This window comes from Leptonychotes weddellii, chromosome 5 (assembly GCF_054177405.1).
Source record: "Leptonychotes weddellii isolate Sample4059 chromosome 5, ASM5417740v2, whole genome shotgun sequence".
Taxonomy (NCBI): Eukaryota; Metazoa; Chordata; class Mammalia; order Carnivora; family Phocidae; genus Leptonychotes; species Leptonychotes weddellii.
This window is the reverse complement of record NC_138373.1, coordinates 18,826,924-18,853,373: the sequence shown is the minus strand read 5'-3', so window position 1 is coordinate 18,853,373 and position 26,450 is coordinate 18,826,924. Positions and strand designations below refer to the sequence as shown.

The following is a 26,450-nucleotide window of genomic DNA, read 5'->3' as shown; positions in this document are numbered from 1 at the left end:
TCCCAATATTCAAAACCCTGAAAAAATGTTTGTTGCTTCCTTGTCTTTAAAAGACAACTGAATAGGGGCAGCTGGGTGGCTCAGTTGGTGGAGTGTCCGACTCTTGATTTTGGCTCAGGTCATGATCTCGGGGTCCTGAAATCGAGCCCCGTGTTGGGCTCCGTGCTTAGCGTGGAGTCTGCTTCTCCCTCTCCCTCTGCTCCTCCCCCTACCTCTCTCTCTCTCTGGAATAAATAAATAAAATCCTTAAAAAAAAAAAGACAACTGAATAATAAGACAACTATAATAGCTGCCATTCATTGAGCACCTACTATGTGCTAGGAATGGTGCTAAGAACTCCGAGATACATTCTCTCATGTCCTGATCTCCATTTGCTTGAACAGGTTTAGAAAGGTTCATTCACCAAAGACAAGTAAGTGCCTACTCTGCTGGGTACCGCTCTAGACACCAGGGAAAGGAGAATAAGACAAAATCCTTGACCTCATGGAGCTTATGTTCTAGTGTGAGGACAAAGACGAGGAATTAAGAAATAAGTTAATATTGGGTTTGTAGGATTGTGATAAGAGATATGGAGAAAAATAAGTAAGGGGAATGAGGATTGCTGAGAGCTTCTGCATATTGGTGTTGGGAAAGGCTGTCTTTTTTTTTCCCCAAGATTTTATTGATTTGAGAAAGAGCAGGGAAAGGGACAAGCTCAGTGCAGAGCCCGAAGCAGGGCATGATCCCACGACCCTGAGATCGTGACCTGAGCTGAAAGCAATCTGACGCTTAACCGAACGAGCCACCCAGGCGCCCCAGGAAAGGCCATCTTACCCGAAGTGAGGAAGCTCTGGGAAAGAACTCCAGGCACAGGGGACAGCAAGTGCAAAGGCCCAGGGGCAAGGGCGTGTTTGGTGCTTTCAGAGAACAGCAATGAGGCCAGGGCAATGCAAGGAGAAGAGATCCAAAATCAGAGAAGGTACAGAGGGGCTGGGACATCTCTGGCCTTTGGCCTTTTCTCTGAGAGAGATGCTGTAGTTCAGGATGTCTGGGTGGAGGAGTGTCCTGAGCTGATAACTCCCTCAGGATAACATCACTTATCCACACCAGAGTCAGGATTCTAGCCCTAGAGGCGACTCCAGGAACAAAGTCTTTCCTGGTGGCTGCAGGTCTCACTGCTGACCTCCTCTTCTTTCCTCATTGCAGGGAATCTGCTACCATTCTGAGTCACTGTTCTGCTGCTCACAGCAGCGAGACCCTCCCCCACTGCACTGAGGACCGACATGGGCCTCACCATCCACTTATCCACACGGCAGGAAGCCGTGTTCGTTGTTGGGGAAGTTGCAGAGCTAGAGTCTGCACCTTCACAGAGCTTCCAGTGTGTTGGGAGAACAAGGGAACAGTTACCATCCAGTATAAATGGGAAGTGAGACAGATGAAGGAAACAAATAGGGACACTTAATCCAGACAGACAATCAAGGAAGCCTCCCCTGGGGAAGTGAAAATGTGAAGCAAGGGGAACTCGGTTGGCAAGGAGGAGACAATAGCCATCCCCAAAGCAGCAAGAGCAGGTGCAAAGGCCCTGAGGTGGGACGTGAAAGGAGAATGAATCTGAATTACAGGGAAGGTCCAAGAAGTGAGGAGGTTGGAGAACCTGGTCATACTGGGCCAGGTAGACCAGTGAAAGCACCAAGGGCTTTAGCCCAAACCTAAGGAGTCACAACTGAAGCATTTTAAGCAGGTGGTGACTTGGTTGGGTATGAAGAAGTGGAAGCTCACTCTGGTTGCATGCAAAGCCGAGTGAGGCGGGAACCAAGGTGGGCTGTCTAGGTGCAACATGATAGGTGGTGGTAAAGATGGAAGGCAGGTGAACTCTAGAGACAGCGAGGAGGAAGAAAAGACTCTTCCCCATGGTGGCTGAGGCATGATGGGTAAAAGAGAAACAAGGGTATCAAGGGTGGCTCCCAGGTTTCGGGCTTGCAGAGCAGATGTTGGCCATGCTTTTCATTGAGATGCGGGTCAGGGGAGGGGGCGAGCTGCAGGAACCACAGCTCATGGCAGGTTCCTGTGGCTTCTTCCAAGGGCATCCTCAAACCCTAATGATGTTTTCTGTGTGCTTCCTCTGCCAGAGGGCCAAGATCAGTCAGGGAACCAAGGCTCCAGAAGAAAAGACGACCAACACCATATCCAAACTTGACAACAACGGGAACAGAGACCGAATGAAACTGACCGATTTTAACTTCCTGATGGTGCTCGGGAAAGGAAGCTTTGGCAAGGTACGGTATGGCGTGGGGGCTGCACCCACTCCAGAACGACAGGTAACAAGGCAGGCACATTTGCTGTTCATATGGGGCTTACATTCCAGCGAGGGAGAGAATAAAAAGGAAACAGACACTACACTACAGTTTGTAATGAAAACTGTGAAGAAAATGAATAGTGTACTGTGGGCCACGGACAAATCAAGAAGAGATCCACTTAGACCATCAGAGGAGGTGAACCCTGAACTAGCTATCCATGCCAAGAGCTAAGAATGAATGTTGCCAGCAGAGAGAATAGCAAGTGCAGAGGTCCTAAGGTAGAGAAGGGCTTGGTACCTTCTAGGGACCATCAGAGGGTGTTGGGGCCAAAATGTCATGAGCATGGCGAAATTGTAGGATGTGAGATTGTAGAGATGGGCAGGGGCCTGATCCTGCAAAGCCTTGTGAGCTGTGATGAAAAGTTTGGATTTTATCCACTGTGCAGTGGGGAGCCATTGAAAGTTTTTGGGCTGAGAAGTGACCTGACCCGATGTGCCTTTTGGAAAAGATCACTTTTGCAGCCAAGAATGGAAACCATTCCTTTCAGAGAGCAACGGATTTGAAGGATGACCTGGGGACTCGTAGAGTGGTTCTGGATGCTTTTATAGGTACTAGGAGACACTGTTTTACTGAAGTCGAGATTGTGTTATAAGTATTCCTGAGTTGTTTAGTGTTGTTTTGAGTCTTTTAATCCCTTGGTATGCCATAAATATGTCTCATATAAATCTCATACCATGAACTCAAGTGTGCAAAAAATATAAATTTCTTCTCCATCTCTGTAGCCCAAGCCCCCAGTCTGGGACTTTTCCTGGAGTTCTTCTTACCTAGCTCCTCCCCTAGTCGTGTGAAACCCATTCACAAATCCTAACAGATCCTTCGCCAAAGCAGGCCACGCATTTACTGACTTCCTTCTATCATCACAAATGCAGCCCTAATCTAAACCCCGCATACCCCCTGGACTCCTGCAGAATTTCCTAACTGGCTTCCCTGCTTTCACCCTTGTTACCTGTAATCAATACACTTCCATTTAGCAGCGCGAGTCATTTTGTCAAAGTTCCATTAGGTCAAGGCACTCCCCTGATGAAAACTCCCCGATGACTTCCCATCACATCAAATAAATTTCATACTACATTCTTGGCTTACATTGCTCTTTACAATCTGATCCGGGTTCTCTGCCCGGTGACTTCTTTTTCTTGCCCCTGTTATCCACAGTGTTCTGGCCAGGGTGGTCCTTGGGTTTTTGAAACATACAAATCTCCTTTCTCTCTTACAGCTTATGTGATGCTATTTCCTTTATTCTTTGCATGGCTGGCTCTTTCCTGTAATTCCCATCACAACCTAGACAACACCTCTTCTGAGAAGTCTTCCCTAACCACTTCCTCAGCCATGCATTCATTCCCCATTATATTCTGCTCTCTCTTAGCAGCCATCACCAGATAGTATATGTTTTGTTTTTTGGTTTGTCTCTCTTCTAAGAACTGAGCACTGCAAGAGGGGGACCTTCGTCCTATTCACCAAGGTACTTCCGGTGCCTATGGATTGCATCCATTCAGGGCCTGGACAGAATGCACGATTTTCTCTGTCTGTGGGTCACAAGGTCATCTGCTGAGAAAGAATAAGGGATCTGAATGGTGGCCCCGAGTTTGCAGAGCTTGGGCACAAAATGGGAATGACAGCAGGAATACACAGCAAGATTACTGAGAAGATCTCTAAAGTCGGTGATGGAAGTGGTCCATGCCTCTGTGTGATTTTTGCCAGCACCTCTGAGCAGCTGGGTGTGGACATGGGGAAGTGGGTGGCAGATTTGAGCTGAGGGGGAGATTAGCAAGATCAGTGAGCCAGAAGGTTAATAGGGAGTCAAGGATTCTGGGAAGAGAGTTGCCCACTGCAGATCCAACAGAAACCTTTAGTGGGTGATCAGTAAGAGTATATTGGATAAATGAATAGAAATGGCATCTAGACCAGGCTGGAAAGGAAGTCAGAGAAGGAAGAGGGTCATAACCTCAGGTAGGAAAGAAGGAGTCTAGAAACCGAGGGATTAAGAAAACAAACGGGTGAGGTCAAGAGATTTAAAGTGCTAGGAAGACCAGGGGCATTTAGATTCCAAAGATGGGTGGGTTGCAGTGATGATAAGGATGGACGTGGCCTAAAGGAAGAAGGGGTTCTAATTATATGGGCCTGTTGGGGAGTTTGTAGAAATTAAATTATATTTTTAATAAGTGACGTATTCACGTGGTTTGTAATTAAACTTATATTGGAAGGATAAACATTGAGACATCTGCTCCCACCCAAATCCACACCTTTCTGTGCCTGGTCACCGCAGCTGCGCTCCAGAGGCAACCATTCTGTTCATTTAATTTGCATATTTCTGGTTCCCATGTGCTAATTTAACACATATAAATATGCATTTTTACTCTTGTCCTTGTTACCTCAAGGGTTCGCATCCTCTACACAGAGTTCTGCACCTTTCCGGTCACTTAACAACATAGGTTGGAGAGTTTTTGATTGAGGAATGGAAGTGCCAGAAGGATCCTATGGAAAGGATCAGGATTGGGAGGGGGGTGGAGAAGCGGGAGAATGGGTCATCAGGGAACAGTGAGGAAATGAGAGCAAATAGATCATATGTTTCCATGGAAACCGTTACAATAATTGAGATTTCTATTCCAGGCTGGGGATGTGGCCTCAAACAAATCACAGATGAGAACAACAGTATGTCATGAGAGCCAGACAGAATCACAAAAAACCTCGATAATCCTTTAAAACAGAGTGTAATCCTTTGCAACTCCAGTGTTGCCCACTGTGGTTTTAAATTAATGTGGTTTTTGTATTTGAATGCCTGCTTTGAACATCCTGCAGTCTTGCTAGGTGTAGAGATCGATCCGCTTAAATAGCACGCCACAGCACGGTAATGGCTGTCCTCCTTGCAAAGAGGGGAGAGATTGGTCTTTGGGGTGATGCCTTCACCCCTCTCCTCCCCCAGGTCCGTTGGATCAGATCTGGCCTCCAAAAATGTGCTCTTAAGCACCATCATCGTTTGTGGGGCGACTAGGGAGTGACATGTGCCTTTTGCTAAGACCTGCGGGAATAAAACACGGCGAAGTAGGCGTGAAGGCCGTTGAGTTCCAAACAAGTAAGCCCCATTTCAAAAACTCTGAAACGAAGGACAATTTGGAGAGTTTACTTTCCTGAACAGGTAGGAGTGTTTACCTGGAAGTGTTATCTTGCCAGAGCAGGGGCTCTTGGCATGTCTGGCTTACTTACAGATCAATGCCTTCTAGAACTTTTGTAATGGAGCATTCAAATGTATCGCTCATTTATTATTTAATGTTTGTTTTTCTAGTTTTATCCGTTGTGCTCTATTTTTTTTGTGTATTCATTCATTCATTCATACTGAGGTCTAACTGCCGTATAACATTAATTCCAGATATACAACATAATAATTCAATATTTGTATATATTGTGAAATGATCACCACAGTTGATTCTGATTAACACCGGTCCCCATCCAGAGTTAAATTTTTTTTCTTACAATGAGTTTTACTCTCTATTTTTAATGATCCCTTGAATCTTTGTCTTCAGCTTTACCAACCATTACACTTTTCAAGAATTCAAACTCTGTGGTTTTCAAGGGATTACTGGAGATAGAATTATGCTCCAAATATATATATTGGGCAACTACGTACTGCCCCAATTGATTGCATGAGTGCACTTTATAAGGTAAACACAGTAAGTACCTGATAAAGTATGTACAGAGCACAAATACAACTCTCTACATCATAAACCTGAATCTTCTAATCCAAAAATCCTGCCACAGTAAACATTTAATTAATGCTAGTATTGCCTGCCTTCTGAGACTTCAGATGTGCTTGTGATTTATATGACCCAAATCATTTTGAAAAGTTATGCTGAGAAGTTTGAATGGAGACTCTTATTCTTTTATATTCCTGACTCTTGCCTATGGAAGGTCCTGTGCTAATGGAGTGGGGAGCAAGAGAAGGGCGGGTGTATGCTGTGGTGGACATAGATCTAACATAAAGAAGTTCAAATCCAACAGCACAGAAGTCTATGTGAAAGATGTGTCATGGAAGATGATTGGTAATAGAGAAAAAATGAAAATCATTCAAAAGTTCATCAATAATATGAAAGTTAAATATCTAATGGTATATCCATGATACATTCAAAAGAATGAGGTCTCTCTTATCTCTGTCTGTCTGCCTGTCTATCATCATGGAAAGATATTCATGACACAATATCAATTAAAACAGAAGCAAATCATAGAGCATTATGATTAATAATATAAAATGTAATGTACATAGAATAATTATTTTCATGTAATACACTCATGGTCCCTACTCTCATTGAACTTTTCTCCCAATATTTTATTGTGAAAAAAAGCACTCTGAATATAGAAAAGTTGAAAGAATTATACAGTAACATCCATAATACCCTCTACCTAGATCCTACAATTAGCATCTGACTGGTTCTGCTTTATCACACATCTATCCATCTGTCTGTCTCTGTCAACCCATTTTTTTTAAAGACATTATTTATTTATTTGAGAAAGAGAGAGTGAGCACGAGCAGGGGGCAAGCAGAGTGAGAGGGAGGAAGCAGACTCTCCGCTGAGTAGGGAGCCTGACGCGGGGCTCAACCCAAGGACCCTGAGATCATGGCCTGAGCTGAAGTCAGACCCTTAACTGACTGAGCCACCCAGGTACCCCACTGTCAACCCATTTTTAATACATTTCAAAGCAAGTGGCAGACACTGCTATACTTTATCCCCAAATGCTGTATGTATGCAATATCATTTGACCAGAATTCAATATTTGATTTTGGTCATTTTTAAGGTAAAATTTACACACAACAAAATGTACAAAGCAGTGTATCATTCTGTGAGTTTTTTTAAAATGCGTACTTTAAAATGCAGTGGGGATCTAAACATTAGTCAGGACATCACACTAATAGATGTAACGTGCAACTGTGGTGTTTGATGTGCACTGTGAGAGCCTGCGGGGGTGGGCTTTGGCCCTAGTTGGAAGTCAGTGAAGGCTTCTGTGAGAAAGTGGCTCTTGGGCTATATCTTAAGGATGAGTTAAGTTAGCTTCACAAAGTGGAGGCGGGGGAGTCGATGAAAATCTCAGAAGGTCTCCTCTTCCTGACCCCACCCTCAAGCCAGCTTGGTTGATCTGTGTGGTGGGCAGGGCACCTGAGCTCCTTTAATAGTTAAGGTAGATTCACCTGCCGTAACAAGTAGACCCCCAAAAGTACACTGGCTCTGACATAATGGAAGCTTAATTTTCATTCATGTCATAGTCTGAGATGGTTGTTCCTGACCTCACCCCACTCTCTCCGTATGGTGGTTAAGGGACCCAGGTTCCTTCCATCTTATATGACTCCATTAATCTCTACTGCCTTGTTTTTGTCTACATTCAGAGGGTGGAGGGGGAGAAGTATGGAGGAGGTGCAAGCTGCTTCTTGAAAGTCTTGCTTTGGAAGTGGCACCCATCACTTCTGCCTACACTCTATTAGAATTTAGTCACATGGCCATGCCTCAGTGCAAGGGAGGCTGGGACAACAATTTTGGTGGAAAAGCTAGTAGCATCAACCACACTCCCTACTTTTCAGCTCTGGATGGAATTTTTCTTGGGGACACAAAAGACCTTCTGAATTGAGCCCTCAGGACTCCCAGGTGATCATGATCCACAAACAAAAAACTTCAAACTCCTCTTTCTTGGTGACATTTCCTTGTGTTCAAATCATGGAACATGCCAGGTGTTAGTGCTGCTTTTCCTGAAGCATAGCATAAGCCAGGAATAAATCAAGTAGGAAGAAGTCGGCAGCTTATGAAATTAAAAGGAAAAAGTGGAAAGTCCTTAGAAACTGGGCGCCCAGGTATAGCTGTTAAGTCTTCAAAAAGTCCCATCGAGGTCTGTTGCTCTGTATGCATCTAAGAAGGTTTAAAGTAACAACCTGAGAGGTGAGACACCATTCAGCTTCCTCTCTGAGTGCTTGACTTTCCTGGAATAATGCCCAGGAGGTTGGTGACATTGGTGCCTGAGTGTCACTATGGAGGCTACTTGAGGGTTAGGAAGCCGCCCCTTCCAGTAAGGTACCCCTAGAGACGTGGACCGTTTGTGTCACTGTCCAAGGTGCTGATGTCAATCCCTTTGGCTCAAAATTCAGACTGCACAACGGCATTGAATATAGCCTTGGCCAAGTTTCCCAAATACTTGTTCATTCATGCACATGTTTATTTTTTTTTGTCATGTATATACCTCCTTACTATCTTAAATATTTTTCTTTAAATAGATTTAACTTCCTTTTCTTCTCTTAGCATTGCCTTAAAAAAAGAATATATATAAAATCACAGGCTTGATCTACCACTTGTATATTTATTTTAATACATTTTAGGAGAATTTATTAAAAGAAGATTGCTTTTGTCCTTGTACTGCTGATGGTACAAGTACCCCGTTTTGTGAAAAACTGTCTTAAAGATCTTATGTTCACACAAGAATTTGGCACTTCAATTACTATTGTTATTTTTTAAGAACATGAGGTCTTTCGCTTCTTTTTTCTGTGCATATCTGGAAGGTACAGAAAGTGTCTGATCTTCCCTCCTCCACGTCCTTTCCTTTAGATGAGAAGCATGCTCAATATTTCCTCTATCCTTAGAAATCTTTCCTGTGATCTTGACCCTCCCTTCTCCGTTCTTTCCTCACTGAATATATCCAGAGACTGAAACTACCCTTTTGAGATTTGCTGTCTCCACTTCCTCCCCACCCATGCCATGTGCTTTTGCACTATGACTTCTACCCTCAGCAGATTCTGAAACACAGGTTTCTCAGTTTTTATCAGTGATCTCCTGGCTTCTTCCTCTCTGGATCTGAGCGCAAGGCATGGTCGCTACTTATGACAGCAGAGGGCAGACATGAGGGAAAGGAACTGGGACTGAGACTGGAACCCACGCCCCATCCCCAGGAGAAGTCCTCACTTTTATAAGCTGCTCGCCGACAGGCATAATTAAGGATTCGTTCAGTTGGATAAGTATTTATTGAGCAGCTACAATGTGCCAGGCATTCTTCTAGGTGCACAGGAAATGGCTGTGAACAAAACAGACAAAAGTATCTGCCTTCATGGGACATCCGTTCTATGGTGGTGATGATGGTGATGATACCGTCTAACACTTGAGTCTCTACTATACGCCAGGCTCTGTTGTAAGAGCTTCTATGTGTTGGCTCACATTTCTGCTATAGTGTGGCTGCTGTTATTCCCATTTACAGAGGAAATGAGAGACAGGACATTAAAGTAACTTGCTAAAGTCACACAGATGGCCAGTGGCATTTGACAGACCGGGTTTGGTTTAGATACATGTGCTCTTGATTGCTTGATACTTAACACCTGCATTCCTGGTCCCAACAGTGGTCACCTCGACACGTCATGGGCATATTCTAGGAGGTTAACAGTGTTCCCTCTTATTTTCTCATTTCTCCCCTCTCTTCTTTTTCCCCTCTGAGTATAAACAGAGTTTGTGTGCCTCGGTTGTACTCTGAGCCTCTGCCATTAGACAAAGTGCATGCCCATAGTGATGGAAGGCTCCAGATTGCCTGCTCTTCCCCATCACTCTGCCTGTCAATCACCTATCCATGTGCAGATGCTCATGGGACCTGTGAGCTATCACAGGGTCCTGAGAAGGCTCATGACAATGGACTCCCCCTTCCAGCCCTGCCCTTCTCCCCTCTCTGTGGATCTCGGCTGGTGGGATCCTCCAAGCCAGGGGAGGCATCTCTAGTGTGTGCAGTAACTCCTCAGATGGTTCCTTTTCAGCCCTTGACCTCCATTTCTCCTGCACCCACTCTTCACCCCCTCCTCCCTCTCCAATTCCACACACCCCATCCCCATTGTCTCCAACTTTGATGGAGCTCATAGGAATTGCCTGGGACCAGGCTATGGATTTACATGCATTACATCATATGAATTCTCACCTCAACCCTGCACGGTAGTTACTGACATTAACCCTATTATACGTACATGGACGTTGTAGATCACAAAGGTTGAATAGCCTTCCCAAGACCACACAGCGGGAAGGAGGCAGGACCAGGACTTGAAAGTAGGTTTTGTGATTCCTGTTGTATCTTTCCATCTTGGACAGCATTTGTCTCTGCTTTAGGGTCCACTCATCTCCACCCAACTGCTAGTCTGGTCTTTTTTGAAACAGCAATTTCAAAACTGCTACAGAGCTGTTTAATGGCATTTGTGGGTCCCTCCTTCTGCTGTGGAAAAAAAGTTAAAAATGGTATCTTATGTGACTGCATTGGGATAAGGGCAAATATATTAATATAATATGTTAAAGCATTTTCTTCAACCTAAAAGCCCATTTTTTTCTTGTGGTTTTAAAAGAAATTAAAACACTTTCATGAGCCCCTAAAAAGAGCGTGTCCCCCCCAGGACTGTGATTCATGTGCCTGCTAAAGTGGGTGCCGGTTGCCAACACAAGCACCCCAGCCCTGCATCCTCAGCAACCTCTAGCCTTCTCTCGCTGAAAGCCACCAGCGTGCTTAACTAGCATGAGCTTCGGGTTTGTGCACAAGAGAGCAATCCAGAGCTCCAAGCCCCAGACTATAGCGTCTTCTGCTGGAACCAAGCACAACCCTGAGTTAAGACAGGAAGAAATTGCCTGAGGAAATTAAAAAACAGTTTCGTTCAAACCCGTAACAAAGGCCTTTCCTAAGTCATTTGGAGCTCCTGATGTGGGAGTCTTTCCTAATTTTAATCTCATTAGGGATATGGAGCCACACACACACATATGCGTACATACATTAGACGTGGTTATATAATCCTACAGACAAAAGCACTTTCCTTTCCTTGAACCTGCTTTGCTATCTTCTTGCACCATATGGTGAGTTCCTTTATCATATGGTTCACAGACAGCTCAAAGTCTTTGCTACCTGTTCCCTTAATCCTCTTCCAGGGAACCTTTTGACATTTGCTGTCTGATCTTGGATTCCTGCCTTCTCTTTGGTTCTCTCCCAATGATGGCACCTCCCTCCTAGCGCCCAGTCTTTCATATGCAATTCTGATTGCAGCCTATTTTTTGCCAACTCATCTTGCCGGATCCTGGCGAGGTCCTTCCACCTTCCTGATGTTTCTATGCGTCTCCTCAATGCAATGACTTGCTGTTCTTCCACAGCCCCTACCTTCACTCCTCAGAAGAAAGTCCATTACCGAACAAGATGTTACAAGGGTCATTTTCCCTGACAAAATTACTGATGTTGAGGAAAAGGAAATATCTGGAATTCAAGTTTTCTAAGCCTCTGCCCTGCTGCGAGCAGCTTGTCAAGCCAGAGTGAGCAAAGGGGGTCTTTATTAGGAAGACGTGGTGTGTTTCCATGCATCTCATCGACACCCAAAGGCAGGAAGTGCAGCCGGAACAAGGAAGCTTCCAGGAAACCAACAACCATGGCCTCCATCTTGGGAGTCCCCAGGCTGCCATCCCTGCTTCTTGCTACCATCTCTCTCAATTCTCAATGTCTAGTTCCCAAATGTAGACTCTGCTGGAATTTTAAGAGAAGCTGATGGGCCAGTGTGGCTCAGGGATCCCTATGATCCAGTGAAAGCTATGGCCACAAGGAGTGAGGTTGCCTTTCCAGCCATCCATCAGGAAGCACAATAGGAACAGACCCTCTGAAAGAAGAGGTGCAATGGGCAGTTTCTCTAAGAGAAGAAAGGAAATTGCTAACCTGTCTGGTGCACAGACCACAGTGGGAGTTTCTTTTAAGTCTGCGCTTTCTTGAACACGTTGCCTGACGCTTTGGGAAAAATAAGGCAAAGTTAAATCGAGTCCTGCTACCGAAGGGTCAGCTAGAGCCTATTAACATGGAAACTCTGTCTCGGGCAATAATTCATGGCCACTGGTCCAATTACTGGGCTGTCACGGTTCCTGCCACCCTCCGCATATCCATCTAGACCACATCTTTATGTGCTCCACTCGTTCAGAAATGTACAGTCCTGGGGCGCCTGGGTGGCTCAGTCGTTAAGCGTCTGCCTTCGGCTCAGGTCATGATCCCAGGGTCCTGGGATCGAGCCCCGCATCAGGCTCCCTGCTCCGCGGGAAGCCTGCTTCTCCTTCTCCCACTCCCCCCGCTTGTGTTCCTGCTCTCGCTGTGTCTCTCTCCGTCAAATAAATAAATAAAATCTTTAAAAAAAAAAAGAAATGTACAGTCCTGTTAAGATGAATCCCTGGTTTCTAAAAGCATAACCCATAATTTTTTCTACCACAAACATCATAGCAGAAACCTGTAGGTTGTCATTACCCAACACCCATGGTAAAAACTGTGGATGCACAAAGATGGGTAGTTAATAGGATTAAACATAGTTTGTCTCATTCCCCGCCCCGCCTCCCCCCGCTCCTGCCCAATTCCACATTATGTCCTGACCTCATCGAAAACCACTGCAGAGATTGATGATACAGTTTGAGCATTGAGAACTTGTCTAAATGTTTGGTATGCTTTGCTCATGGAAACTTCACAACCATCTTCCAAGTGGGTACTGTTGTTAGCTCCATTTTACAGATGAGGAAGTAGAGGCCGAGAAAGACAAGAGACTTGCAGATTCATGCAGCAGTGGATGCAGACTCACACCCAGGGAGTCTGCCTCCTGAGTGCGTAACCACTAAGCCACACACGGCCTACCTGCACTCAAAGTGCTCCATTTCTGCCTCGGAGAAACCCGGTTCTCTGTTAACCTGTAACACCACCAGCAAAGGGAGGCTTGTGCAGCCAGGGCAGATCAGATTATAGAGAAACAGGCTTCCCTTGTGCGACCTGATTGTTCAAATCAATGACGGACCCTTAAGGGTTTCACTGCATTTTCTTTTAGTAAAAGGCATCAATTATTGGTTTGTTTTCCCGAGGAACCATCTGAAAAACAACAACAACAACAAAAACAGTCAAATTAAATCTGCTTGTATTTTAACCATCTAGCCTTGTCAAATACAACATATGATTCAAAGACAATTGATGGAGCATCCATGTCACGAGTATTGATTTTGTCTCAAAAGAACACTACAATAACTAGAGTTGATGCCTATCAATTTTCATTAACGAGTCTATGATATCAGTAATTAGAAGTGAGACAGCCCAGGGTTTGGAAATTTTTGCATTTCTTATTACAACCCAATTAAACAAACAAACAAAATTTTAATTAAATACAACTAAACATCTTCATTGAAAACAATGAAGGAGCTAGGCATTTCAGGTTTCAGTCTTATTCCCCACTCCACCCTCCCCATCCCCAGTAGTGGCTGTGAGTCATTTCTTCCTCAGTGTAGTGACATTTGCTTAACAATAGCATGCCCTGAGCTGACTAGGCTAAAAGGATCTCCATTCGAAACTTCCTTTCACACTTCCTGCGGCTCTGCCTGCTAGTGGGCCATAGTTCAACTTGATTAAATCTGAGGTGTCATTCGGCTTCATTTTAAAAGGCTTAAATCTTAGCACCTGTTAACCTGACCTCTGATCTGAAATTTCAGCTAATCTCCCCCATTATCAACGTCCTCCCCACTAGAGCGGTGCATTCGTTACAACTGATGAGCTTGGGCTGACACATCATTATCACCCGAAGCCCACAGTTTACATTAGGATTCACCCTTGGTGTTGTACATTCTGTGGGTTTGGACAAATGTATAATGACATGTATCCACCATTATAGTATCATACAGAATAGTTTCCCTGCCCTAAAAATCCTCTGCGTTCCGCCTATTCATCCCTCCCGCCCCCCTACCCCCTAGCAACCACTGATCTTTTTACTGTCTCCATGGTTTTGCCTTTTCCAGAATGTCATATAGTTGGAATCATACATATGTAACCATATAAAGAGATTTTATTTTAAATACGGAAAGCCTTACATAATAAATCATGAAATAACCAAGTTGTAGCATCTGAGTTGATCTGCACGCTGAGTATCCCGGCTCTTATTTTTTGTCCAGCCAGCTTGGAGATGGTACCCACCAAGTCCTACCCTGATCCACACTATTAACTCCCAATTAACATCTTTTCCCCACTGTATCACTTTTCAGTTTTTCCTGAAGTACTTCTTCAATTAGCGAGTCTCCCCAGTTGCCAGAAATCATTTCTAGACTGTTAACTTCCAGTTTGCTGCTGGAGGCAAAGGCATTTGATTTCCCCCAAATCACATGACTTCATATTCGATTAATGTGACCACCATTAAAAATAAAACCTAACACACATATGTGCGGACATAACACGCTTAGGAAATTTGATCCGAAGTTTGAACAATAAGAATACGCTTTGGATGGTCAAAATCGGGGCCTGCAAGATAACCTAGAGCATGTTAGGACATATTCGCGTCTGGTGGAAGTTGAAATGTTGGGAAAGCCCCAAAAGGCTCCCGGCTCATCAGCCATGGCGAACACAGTGCCTTCAGTTCTTTCTATCTGAGAAGCTCTTCACATGCCTTATGCCATCGAGTCATCGTTATGGCCCCATGGACTGATGGATGCTTTGTCTACATTTTACCCCTACATCCAACATGCTACAAGAGTTCGGGTTAGAATGGATCTGCCCCCTATTCCAGGCCTCTGGTTACCCAGGGTTGAGTGGCTTGAGCCAACTCTTTATCCCTGGCCCCGTCCGAGGGAGGGCTTTAGCAAATCTGCACGCCAGAATGGACAAGTCTGTGAGGGCCTATGAACCAGGCATACCGCCCCTCCCCCATTTGGAATTGTAGAAGATGGAAGATGGTCTACTGATTCCACAGGGAGGCCCCGTCCACACTGAGCACGCAGCTCACTGAGGGAGGGTCCTCTTAGCCTCTGACAGAGGGCTTGTGCTAGCCCCACCTCTAAGCACAGACGGTAGGACCTTGCTTTCATCCCCGACTTGGCATTGCATCTCCTGGGAAATCGATTTTGCAGAAATTTTGGTCTATTGCTTTGACTCACTTTCTGCCTTTCTGTTTGTCTCTTCTGGAGAAGGTGAGCGAGGGTCACCGTAGCCACAGAGGGCCTTGGAACATCCCCTTTATGCCCCCCGAGTCTGCTGATGCTTTTGCAGCATGGCTTGCTCTGGGCTGGGCACCAAGTTTTCCCTGTGTTCCGTCCCTGGCTCTCCCAACAGCCCTGTGAGGGAGGGGCTGTCATTTTGCCCCTTTAATGGGTGAAGGAACTGAGACTCAGAGAGATTGAGTAATTTGCCCACGATCACACAGCAAGCACATGACAGAGTCAGGCTTTGAATTCATGATTACAGAGCCGAGCCTGTACCACTCTGATTTTACCATTCTATCGAGATGCAGACTTCCAGCTCGTCAGACTCTGTTGGTATCACAATCTCATGCTTCCCTCAAAGAGCTTGTCAGGATACCTGTCATGTTGTCAAGATGAGGATGCTGAAGCTCCCCTTCATTTTGTATCTCGGCTGCACCCAAATTTCTCTCAAAATCCTACTGCTGAGTGGGTGAACACCCCTGGAAGAGCAAGCGGACCACGTTTGCCCAGGGCTCCAGCCCCTGATTCCACCACCATCCTGATGGCCTGCCAAGTCACCATCGCGACCTCCCTAGGGCAGACCAAACCTGGCACAAGAAGGCCCCCGATATTTAGAAGATTCTGATTTAATGGGTCTGGAGTATGGCCCAGGCATCAGCTTCTAAAAGCTCCACAGTAATGTGTGTCCTGGAGAAACCAAAGCTTGGTGCAAGCACACGAGGTAAACCCCAGCCAAGGATGGGGAGGAGGGGTACCGTATCTGCCTTAAAACTTAGAGCTGAGCTGACTGAAAGTACCCTCTGCTGGCCTCTGGGGGGGCTGGGTGCAACTCACAGGAGACAGTCCGTACATCAGGGAGAACTCTCAAAAAGATGGAACCCTAAAATAAAGGAGGAGGCACATCTTACAGCAGGCCAGCCCCCAACGCCTGCCCCCAGCCTGGTGCACAAGCCCGCTCCCTCGTGGGGTGGGCGTAGTGGGGGAGGAGTCCAGGGGTCTGCAGTGGGCGCACAGTGCCCACACCAGGCTTTAACTTGCTTCTGTCTCCCTGTCCCATGCCGGCCTTAGCTCAAGCACCTTCTCCATCCTCTCCTCCCAGATCGGAGTTTGGGGACCCTGTGGGCCCCAAGTTTCTCTCTCTCTTTCTCTTTTCAATGTACCATTTGAGCTCAAGTTAGAATCTTTTCCTAATCCCAGCGTGTTAGCTGAGCATACAGTTTCTGATAGTGCTAGATGCTTGGTCTCTCCTTCTCCTCCTCCTTTCTTGCCCCTGTGGTAGGGATGTTGTTAGGAACATCATCTACTATAGGACTACATGTTCAAGATCCATGCGAGATATTTCTTTTAGACCCAAGTTCTAGGGAAAGCTTATTTTTCTCTTCAAAAAATGATTTTTCCTTAAAGGAAATAATGAGCTTTTGTTATGTTTCGTGTGTCTCTGGTTGCTTTGGCCTCCAGGAAGCTGAGGGAGGGAAGGAGGACGAGAGAGAAGAAGAGAGAAAATACACACACACGCACTATACGATGTATAATCATTTTTAACCACCTTTATTGAAGTATAATTTACATACCGTAAAATTCAGATGTTTATGTTATGTAATCTTGAATGCTACCTCAAGTTCTTTGTGCAATATGGGTTGGAAATAGCCATATACAAATTAAACAGTTCTGAGACCTAAGTCACTGGAGATCTCTAGTGACCCAGATCTAGGGCTTTTTTTTTTTTTAAGCTACTTTCCCCCCATGCAGATTTTTTTCATTCATTTATCCAACAAATACTCCTTAAGTGCCTACTGCGTGCTAGATGTTGGGGATACACCAGTGAACAAGTCAAACAAAAGACCTGCTCTCCTAGAACTTACATCTAGGGAGGGAGGAAGATAAAGAGAGATTGCTATCATGTCAGGTGTGGTGAGTGCTATGAAGGAAAACCAAGTAGAAGAAAGGGATGGGGAGTGACAAAGGGGGCTGTAACTTTCGAGAAGGTGATCAGGGAGGACTTCTGCAAGGAGATGAGGGAGCAAACTTGGGCATATCTGGGGGAAGATAGTGCAGTGGGAAGAGAGGAAGATCCTAGGAAGGTGGAGTGAACAGGGACCCACTTGAGTTTTAAAGCTTTGTTGGGGTATGTGGAGCAGAGTGCACGTGTTCGTGGGGAAGAGTAGGGGCAAGGCAAGGAATAATTAAGAGACAATTTCAGGAGACCAGGCTCAGGATCGTGGTGGCTTAGATCAGGAAGGAGGTTGGATAGGGCATACATTTTGAATAAAGAGCTGACAGAACTTGTTCATGTATTGAATGAGGGACGTAACCCAGAGGAGTTAAGGGAGACTCAATTTGGCTTTGGACTTTTGGCAGATGTCTATTGAAGCTGGGGAAATGGGGAGCTGGGTCTTTGGTCCCTAACTATGCCTACCTTCTCACATTGGTAAGCACAGGGACCCACAGTCCTCACAGGGCAAATCTCCTTAGCCATTTGAGAACTGGACATTGGTGCTGGTGGACAAGGATCACAAGCAGCCACCCCCCCAGTCATTCTCTGAAAAGGTGAAATTGATGATGACCACTGTAGTGGATAGAATTGTCTTCCCCCAAAATATATGTTCAAATCCTAATTAGAATCCCTATGAATGTGACCGTATTTGGACAGAGGGTCTTTGCAGATGTAATCAAGTTCAGTTACGGTAGACCCTAATCCAATGACCAGTGTCCTCAAAAGAAGAGCCAATCTGGACACAGACACAGGGGCATGGGAAGGAATGCCAAGTGAAAACAGGCAGAGATTGGGGTGACACATTGGTAAGCCAAAGATTATTAGCAACTGCTAGAAGCTAGGAGAGAGGCATGGAGCAGATTCTCCATGACAACCTAGACGGAAGCCTCTAGAAGGAAGCATCCCTGCCAACACCTTGATGTTGGACTTCTGGCCTCCAGAACTGTGAGAGAATAAAATCCCATGGTGCTAAGCCTCTCAGTTTCTGGTTCTTTGTTATGGCAGCCCCAAGAAACTAGGACAACCTCCAGGTATTAAGCACTCATCCTTTGCCCAACACGGTGCTGAGTGAAGGTGTGCATGTTGCTCACTTTATCCTACCAAGATCCTCCACTACTATCAAAAGTGAAGAATCATTGTTGTTCCTATTGTCAACAGAGGAGGAAGAGTTACGTGAATTTCCCAAGGTCGTGCAGCTAGTGTGTGGTGGCACTAGGACAGCTCCCAGGTCCTCTGACTCTAAACCCCATGTCCTATCCATTCTGCAACACCGTCCCGGGCCAGAGGCCAAGACTCTGGGCACGTTCTGCCATTTGGATTCACCAGTTAAGTTCAGCGCAGCAAACTTTGCAGCCAGGAGTCCCTGGGCTACTTTCCCACATTTTCTCTGCTGCCACCGGAGCGTTGTTATTTATCACATCTCTCCCAGAAGATTCTTGGGTAACAGATGTGGCTTGGAGTTTGATAAGAGCGTCACTTCAACACATCCTTTCAATCTGTTCAGAATCCTCACCCTGGAAATGGAGGGACAGCTGAACAAACAGCCCACGCCCTCTATGTTGGTATTAACTGAAGTGGAAACTCCAGAAACTTCATGAGACAATTGATGAAAAGCAAAAGCTCGCTGGCACTTAAAGAGACATTTTAGAACGTGGCCAGCCCCATGGCCATGGCAATGGCTGTCTCACTCTCTGCCATTTTCCTCTCCCGTGCCAGTGTGTCAGGGCCTAGGGAGAGGAAGATCTCCCCCAAGCCGCTTCATGCTTGGAAGCCTGTCCTGTGTGTGGGCACATGCCTAGCACTGTGCCTGGCACAAAGTCTCCGAAAGAGCTTGTGGATAGATGAGCTGGAGTCACGGCTACAGCGTCGACTCAGACCAAGACCCTCTCACCAAGTCAATGAATGGTTTGTTAGTGGCTGTATAAGAAATGGAAAAAGGAAATGACCCTTCTGTCTGTGGCCACATATTAGCCTGTAAGGTCCCAAGCCTCTCAGCAGGTGGTGTGGGTAGGAAAGCGAGGAACACGGCTGGGATCTGGAGCCAAATTTGAAACACTGTGGCAATAATAATCTAATAAGTAATTTAAATAAACAAATAATTCAAATAATCTCCCATAGCCGGGGCCCCTGGGGGGCTCAGTCAGTTAAGGGTCTGACTCCTGATTTTGGCTCAGGTCATGATTGCAGGGTTGTGTGATTGAGCCCTACATCAGGCTCTGTGCTGAGCGTGAAGCCTGCTTAAGATTCTCTCTCTCGTTCTCTCTCTCTCTCTCTCAAAATAAATAAATAAAATTACCATAGCAGAGCACTGGATACTTGAGATCCAGAGAATCAGACAGAATACGGCTAAGAGCATGGGTTTTGGAGATGGGTGACATTGGAAGCTTCACTTCCTGGTAGAGTGACTTTGGACAAGTCACCGCGCTTCTTTGTCTGCCAACCGGGGATAGAAGTTCCCACTACACATTCGGGTGGGGATTAAGTGAGATCCCGTGCAGCGTAAGCAAGAAGTGGGAGTGGTTATCATGACCAGCCGCAAACGACCCACCCCCTTCCCAGGCTGACCCTCCCTCCAGCATCACCTTCGTTCGTCCCTGCCTCTGAACCCTGCGCCATGGCCTCTGAACACCACCTCTTACCTGTCCAGCCTCCCGGCTTGGTGCCAGTGTCGCCCTCTTTGCTGGAGCCCTCCAGTTCTGCTAGAGATGATTGTTTGCCACGTCTCAGGTGGGAATTGGAATCCAGCATCTGAGCTTGAGTGCTCACTTCCTACAGTAATTCCAGGCCAAGGTTTGTGGATGCAGATAGTTTCATCCTAAGGAAGCACAGTTCTCTTCCCTCTGCCTGGAATATGCCTAGCTAGTTCTGTTGATCTTTCAGGTCTGTGCTTAGCTCTCACTCCCCCAGAACATCTTTTGCTGACCCACAAGTTCAGGTTAGGTCCTCCACTCAAACACTCACGGAGCACCCTGCACTTCTCTTGCTGGAGTGGAATCGTAACTGAATTCGGTAATTACTTGTGCAGGAGGGCGAGCTTCATTTGCTTGTCACTCCGTATGCCCAGTGCCCATCTCAGGTCCTGGCACATCCTAGACACTTAATGTTTCCTGAATGAATGGATGAATTGGCCCGCCTTCCAAGTCCTGGATAAGACTGGGAAAGATGACATGTGGAAGGCAGAATGAATTCCATCTCTGTGGCTTCTCTTAATTGAAGCCTTTAAAAAAATTTTTTTTGATTGAAAAGAGTGTGCACAACCAAACTCAAGGTTTAAACAAGGCAAGGTAACAGGGGCCTCAGTGGCAATGCTGGGTTATGTTCATGCACATATGAACTTAGATGAATCTGTTCAGTCATCTATTGCTGCGTGAGAAATCATCCCAAAACTCAGAAGTTGACAACAACACCAACCACGTATTATCTCTTGTGGTTTCTGTGGGCAGGGGATTGGGAATTGGGAATGCTCGCTGGTGGATTGTGGTTTAGGGTCTCTCCTGCAGAGGCTGGAGCTGGGACAGCTGAGGCTGGAGCACCAGGGGCTGGTTGGCATGTAGTCCCAGGACTTCTCCATGTGGTCTCATTCCTTGGCCTCACCAGCATGGTGGAGCCAGGGCTCCAAAGGCAGGTGTCCCAAGAGAAACTGAGAAGCTACGACCTCAGAAGTCACAGGGGACCACTTCCACTGTATTCTGTTCATGGAGGCAGTCACAGAGACCTACCCAGTTTCAAGGGGAGAGGGCGTAGACCGCCTCTTGACTGAGGAGTATCAAATCTTTGTAAGCACCGCAGAATATCACTTCCTTCATGACATGAGGAAAGAAGCTCTCAAAAAGGCCTCCAAGAGGGGCCAGAGAGGTTCCAACTGAAAAGGAGAGCTTGATGAGAATATCATGGAACAAAGAGAAGTTTCCTTCTTACTCCCATTAATGACTGCTGAGAAGGTGTTGGCAAAATCAAGACAGAAGCCTGTTTGACCTATGGATACCTCCTAAACACCGTATTCAATGAATCGATTTTGATAGTACTTCAGTGTTCCACAGATCAACAAATTTGGTGATTAGAGTCACAGGGAGGAGAGACGCTTGTTAGAATGCAGACTACCAGGCCACAGCCGGAAGCTTCTAGTGCTTGGGATCAGTTATTATAAACAAGTACCCCTCAGGGGTCTGAGGGGAGCACCGTCCTTTTTAGAGAATGGAACTTGCCTTGTTTTCGGTTGCATACTGACCTGCTGCTATTTGGCTACCTGACAGTTTAGTTTTTATTAAGAATTTGAGCCACCCAAACAGTAATTTTGTCTTACAGGATCCCTAAGTAACAGAAATCTGCTCCAACTAATATCAGTAAAAATGGTCACTTTATTGGAGGGAGATGGAGGTTTTTCTCAGTGGGAAACAGCCAAGCCTCATGAGAAACTGGAACCAAGCCCTGGAAAGCAAGGCCTCTGCTCATTACCCCCAACATCAGTTTCTTCTTTGCCTGCATGTGGTAGAAAATCACCACTCTAGGCAGATCTGTGTGTTTCTCTCGTCAGGGGCGCAGTGCTGACTTGGCCCGGTATCCTGTTGCAAATTCTTTGGAGAGAGAATCTGATTGGCTCAGCTTAGGTCAGGAGCTACCTCTGATCCAACCAGCTGTGGCCAGGTGGGTCCACTGCCCAATCAGAAGGTTCTTCTAATATATTGCAAATTCTTTGGAGAGAGAATCTGATTGGCTCAGCTTAGGTCAGTAGCTATCTCTGATCCAATCAGCTGTGGCCAGGTGGGCCCACTGCCCAATCAGAAGGTTCTTCTAATAAAGAGTTGGAAGAATTGAAAGGCATGCTAGGATTCACTTCCAAATCAAACTGCTGCCACTGTGATTATGTAGAAACTTTTATTTTTCCTGATCTTTCTTGAAACACATGTTCTAGCAAACAACTGGTGCTCGGCCCATTGCCACTCATTCATTCACTCATTCCTATTGAGGTAGAGATGGCATGCAATATTCTATTAGTTTCAGGTGTATAACGTAGTGATTTGACAATTGTATACATTGTGCTCTGCTCACCACAATGTTATCATCCATCACCATACAATGTTATTCTCTATGTTGCACTTTTCATCCCTGTGACTTATTTATTTTGTGGTTGGAAGCTTGTATGTCTTAATTCTCTTCATCTATTTTGTCTGTCCCCATACCCCCACCCCTCTGGCAACCACCAGTTTGTTCTCTTTTTTATGGGTCTATTTCTGCTTTGTTTGTTTTGGTTTTTAGATTCCTTGTATAAATGCAATCATATGGTATTTGTCTTTCTTTGTCTGACGTATTTCACTTAGCACAATACCCTTTAGGTCCATCCATGTTGTCACCCATGGCAAGATCTCCTTCTTTTTCAATGGCTGAGTGATATTCCACTGTGTACACACACACACACACACACACACACACACACACACACACACCATTTTCTTTATCCATTCATCCATTCATCTGTCAGTGGACATTTAGCCATCACCTAGTTTTATTAAAAAAAAAATTTTTTTTTTTTGAGAGAGAGAGAGCAAGTGAGTGGGGAGAGGAAAGGGAGAAAGAATCTTTTTTTTTTTTTTTAAAGATTTTATTTATTTATTTGACAGAGACAGCGAGAGCAGGAACACAAGCAGGGGGAGTGGGAGAGGGAGAAGCAGGCTTCCCGCTGAGCAGGGAGCCTGATGTGAGACTCGATCCCAGGACCCTGGGATCATGACCCGAGCTGAAGGCAGACGCTTAACGACTGAGCCACCCAGGCGCCCCGGAAAGGGAGAAAGAATCTTAAACAGGCTTCACGCCCAGTGCAGAGCCCGACGCAGGGCTCGATCTCACGACCTGGAGATCATGACCTGAGCCAAAATCCAGAGGCGGACACTCAACCGACTGAACCACCCAGGCGCCCCTACAAAAAAAATTGTATTGGAACACAGCCATACCCATTCATGTGTATATTGTCAAGGGCTGCTTTCCCGCTACAATGGCAGGGTTGAGTAGCTGATACAGAGATTGCCCTGCAAAGCCTACAATATTTACTATGTGGCCCTTCATGGGAAAAGCTTGCTGAGCCCTGCTCTAGAATCCGATTCAGTTCTATGCCTAAATTGTTACCCAGTGTTCCATGTGTGTCATTTCCACTCTCCTCCAGCCAATACAGAGGAATTTCCCGACCTTGGCTCATTTTCGTACTACTCCCACGATGTCAGAGGTGCTATCTGGTATTGGTTTATTCTTCCTTCTACCCATGTTGCTTAGGACAGGGCAAGGCACCAGAGTCTTTACACATCCCCGCTGATTGACTTAAAAAACGATTTCTACAAATGCCACAGTATTTCCTAAGGTGTGAAGCACATAGCATTGATGATTTGCAAGACGATTTTAGTTTCGCGCTTGAGACTGTTTGTAGGTGGTACGTAGATGTGATACTAAATGAAAGTAAATCACATCATGATAAGGTTATGCTCTCTTTATGTTTTCTTTCAATCTTTCTAATTACTTGAACAAGAAAATCTTGTTTGATGACAATATGTATGCTGTTAATGGTTCTCTTACATTTGCTAACACCATTTTTTCCTTTAACAAGGAGAACACGCAGGGGCTGGCTTGGAACCTTCAGCAGCTAGCAATAGCTAGCTAGAATTTCTTAGCACTGCTTTGCTTTTATTTATTTTTATGCTGATCTTCCATTTATGGCTAGTGATACTGGCTTGCCATTAATAGTGGTGATCCAAAGTTTCCTTTTTCAGATAAATTTAGTTCAGTAAAAAATGTGACTAGATGTTTAAAATACTAAGCGAATAGCAGTTTAGGTGATAGGAAAAGATGTTTAAAAAAGGCACATGAATGACTGATTGAAGTTTGGGAAGCTTGTGTTAAAGTGACTGACAGGTGCAAAACAGTCCTGGTGCCCAGGGCAGGGAGTGACCCATTTGGTCTGAGTGTAACACTGAGGATTAGAGAAGGAGGTAGCAACGGAGTTGAATCTCTGATTTTCTGGGCAGTGAAAGAGTGTAGAAGGACACTGCAGACGGTGGGGATAGAAGATTCAAAGGAAAAGCAAGAAGAGGATGGAGTCATGGGATTGTGAGCCTTGTGGGAGTCCCTGAAGGATTGTCTGCACTTGAGTAGCATGGACAAAGCCGCATTTTTAGAGCACTTGTTAGCTTGAGCAGGTTAATGTCTCTGAACCTCAGTTTGTTTATCTGTGAAGTGGGGATAATTGAAATAGCTGTAGGATGTCCACCCTGTCCCTGGTGCCCGGGGAATTCCCAGCCATCTGTCTTGCTTCTTCTCTAGGCAAGAGGCTAAGATGTCCCATCATGACTGCATCGACATTTGGGGTGTCGGAGGCCCCTCTGTTCTGTCTTGGGCAGTCCGGAAGGGGATGTTTACAAGAATTTAGGATTGTTAGTTAGATGATGCCTTGACCGGTGGTGATGGGTCAGTGGGGCTGTCCACACTCGAAGCCGGCTCAGCACTGAGCCCCTCCTACTGCACTCGGAGGGTCTCCTCAGCTGAAGGTTCTTCTTCCCGCCTTCAGCCCCTCTACCCATGTGTCTTCTGGCCAAGTCACGTCCCTGCCTCCTCCCTGCACTTGCACCATCCCCAGCCTTCTCTGGAATCTGGGAGCAGAACACCCCCATCTCCACCTGACTCTTTACATCTTAGAATACTAGCCTCGTGGAGTTGTCCGTGTCTACCTTGTTGAGGGCTGGGAGAGGGAAAACGGCCTTTGGGGGCTAGCGAGAGAACTGGGAGGAGATGGGAAACACACTGAGAACACACAGCCTGGCACGTTGAGCCCCACCCTGCCCCGTGGGCTGGCAGATCTGCATGGGGACTGAGTAAACGCCCAGCAGGTAGGACTCGCTCAGTTTGGCAACCCTTATTTCTACGGTGGGGCCAGAGGGGAGAAGTTGAGAACTGTCCTATGGTAGAGGAAGAGGAAGTGTGCACCAGGAGCTTTCTTGCTAAATGCTCTAAATTCCTGGATCTGCATTGCCTGTGGCCGCCCTGGCTATGGTGAGAAAGGAGATGGTGAAAGCAGGAGATGGGGCCTCTGTGTGAGCCAGTGGGCTCAGCCTGGAAGCTTCCATGCAGTCAGACTCTTACCCCTAGGATAAGAGCTGAATGGAGGTTGCCCAGCTGCCCTCCTGCCTTGGAGAGCCTTCTAGGTATCCCTCCCTCTGGCCTTAGGGCTCTGTTGCATTCTCTGGTCCTCCAGCTGAGTCCGGTATGAGCATTTTATTTGTGTGACCACCTAAACTCCTTGAGGATTCTTCTGGAGCTCTGGGCAAGTACAGCGTTTAAAGGCAGAGACTTTAGAGTCAGGTAGACCTGAGTTCAAATCCTGTCCCTGTCTCTAATTGAACTTGCTGTGTGACAGGCTTCTTACCCTCCGTGAGCCTTGCTTCCCTATAAAATAGGGTTCTTAAAGGTACCTACCTTCTAGATTCTACACAAAGGAATGAGAAATAACAAATGAAAACCACTACTTATCTGGCACACTGATAAGTGCTCAGAAATGTAGTGGTGATTGAGGTAATCACCTGCCAAATACCTGACACAGTGCCTGCAGTAAATGCTTATTTCAGTCTGATTGCTTCTTCCTCCAGGAAGCCTTCCCAGAAGCCCCCAGGCCTGATCAGGTCTCTTGCAGTGTGGTGCTGCCCTGTGCTTCTTCTAAGAGGCTTCTTGAGAACAGTACTGCTGGCCACCGTTGCGTCTGACATAGTCATGACCAGTAAAAATAATGATGTGTCCTGAGCCACACCGATTAACATGCTGGGGTGGGGACCACAGCTGCATGGAAGGAAGCCGCAGGACTGCGAGAGAGGATGTTAAAATATTACACTAATCATCCCTGTAATTAATATCTGAAGTCTTTCTTCCTCTGGACGGCAGGGTCAGAGAACATGCCTGCTTATTTATGGCCATATTCCCAGTGCTTCGCAGGCTCTTAATGAATATTAAATAATTGAGTGAATAAGGGAACAAGTGCTCCACATTCAGTGTTATCAGGAAGGCACTCATGCCCTCATTCAACAAATATTTATCGAACATCTACTATGCACTATTACATTACACCAGTGAACAAAACAAGCAAAGATACTTCCCCGCAGGTGGTTTGTATTCTAGCCCTGTGGACTGGGCATTGGTGCATATCCCAAA

At 45.9% G+C, this 26,450-nt stretch overlaps 1 protein-coding gene across 2 annotated transcripts in view; it reads left to right on the top strand.

The window, feature by feature from the left end:
• The window catches only part of PRKCB (protein kinase C beta), a 307,175-nt gene that overhangs the window by 220,027 nt on the left and 60,698 nt on the right, over positions 1-26,450 (top strand). For both annotated transcript variants that reach the window (XM_081819817.1, XM_081819816.1), the window contains exon 9: positions 2,109-2,255. In XM_081819817.1, coding sequence (XP_081675943.1) covers positions 2,109-2,255 — 147 coding nt within the window. The remainder of the gene's footprint in view (positions 1-2,108; positions 2,256-26,450) is intronic.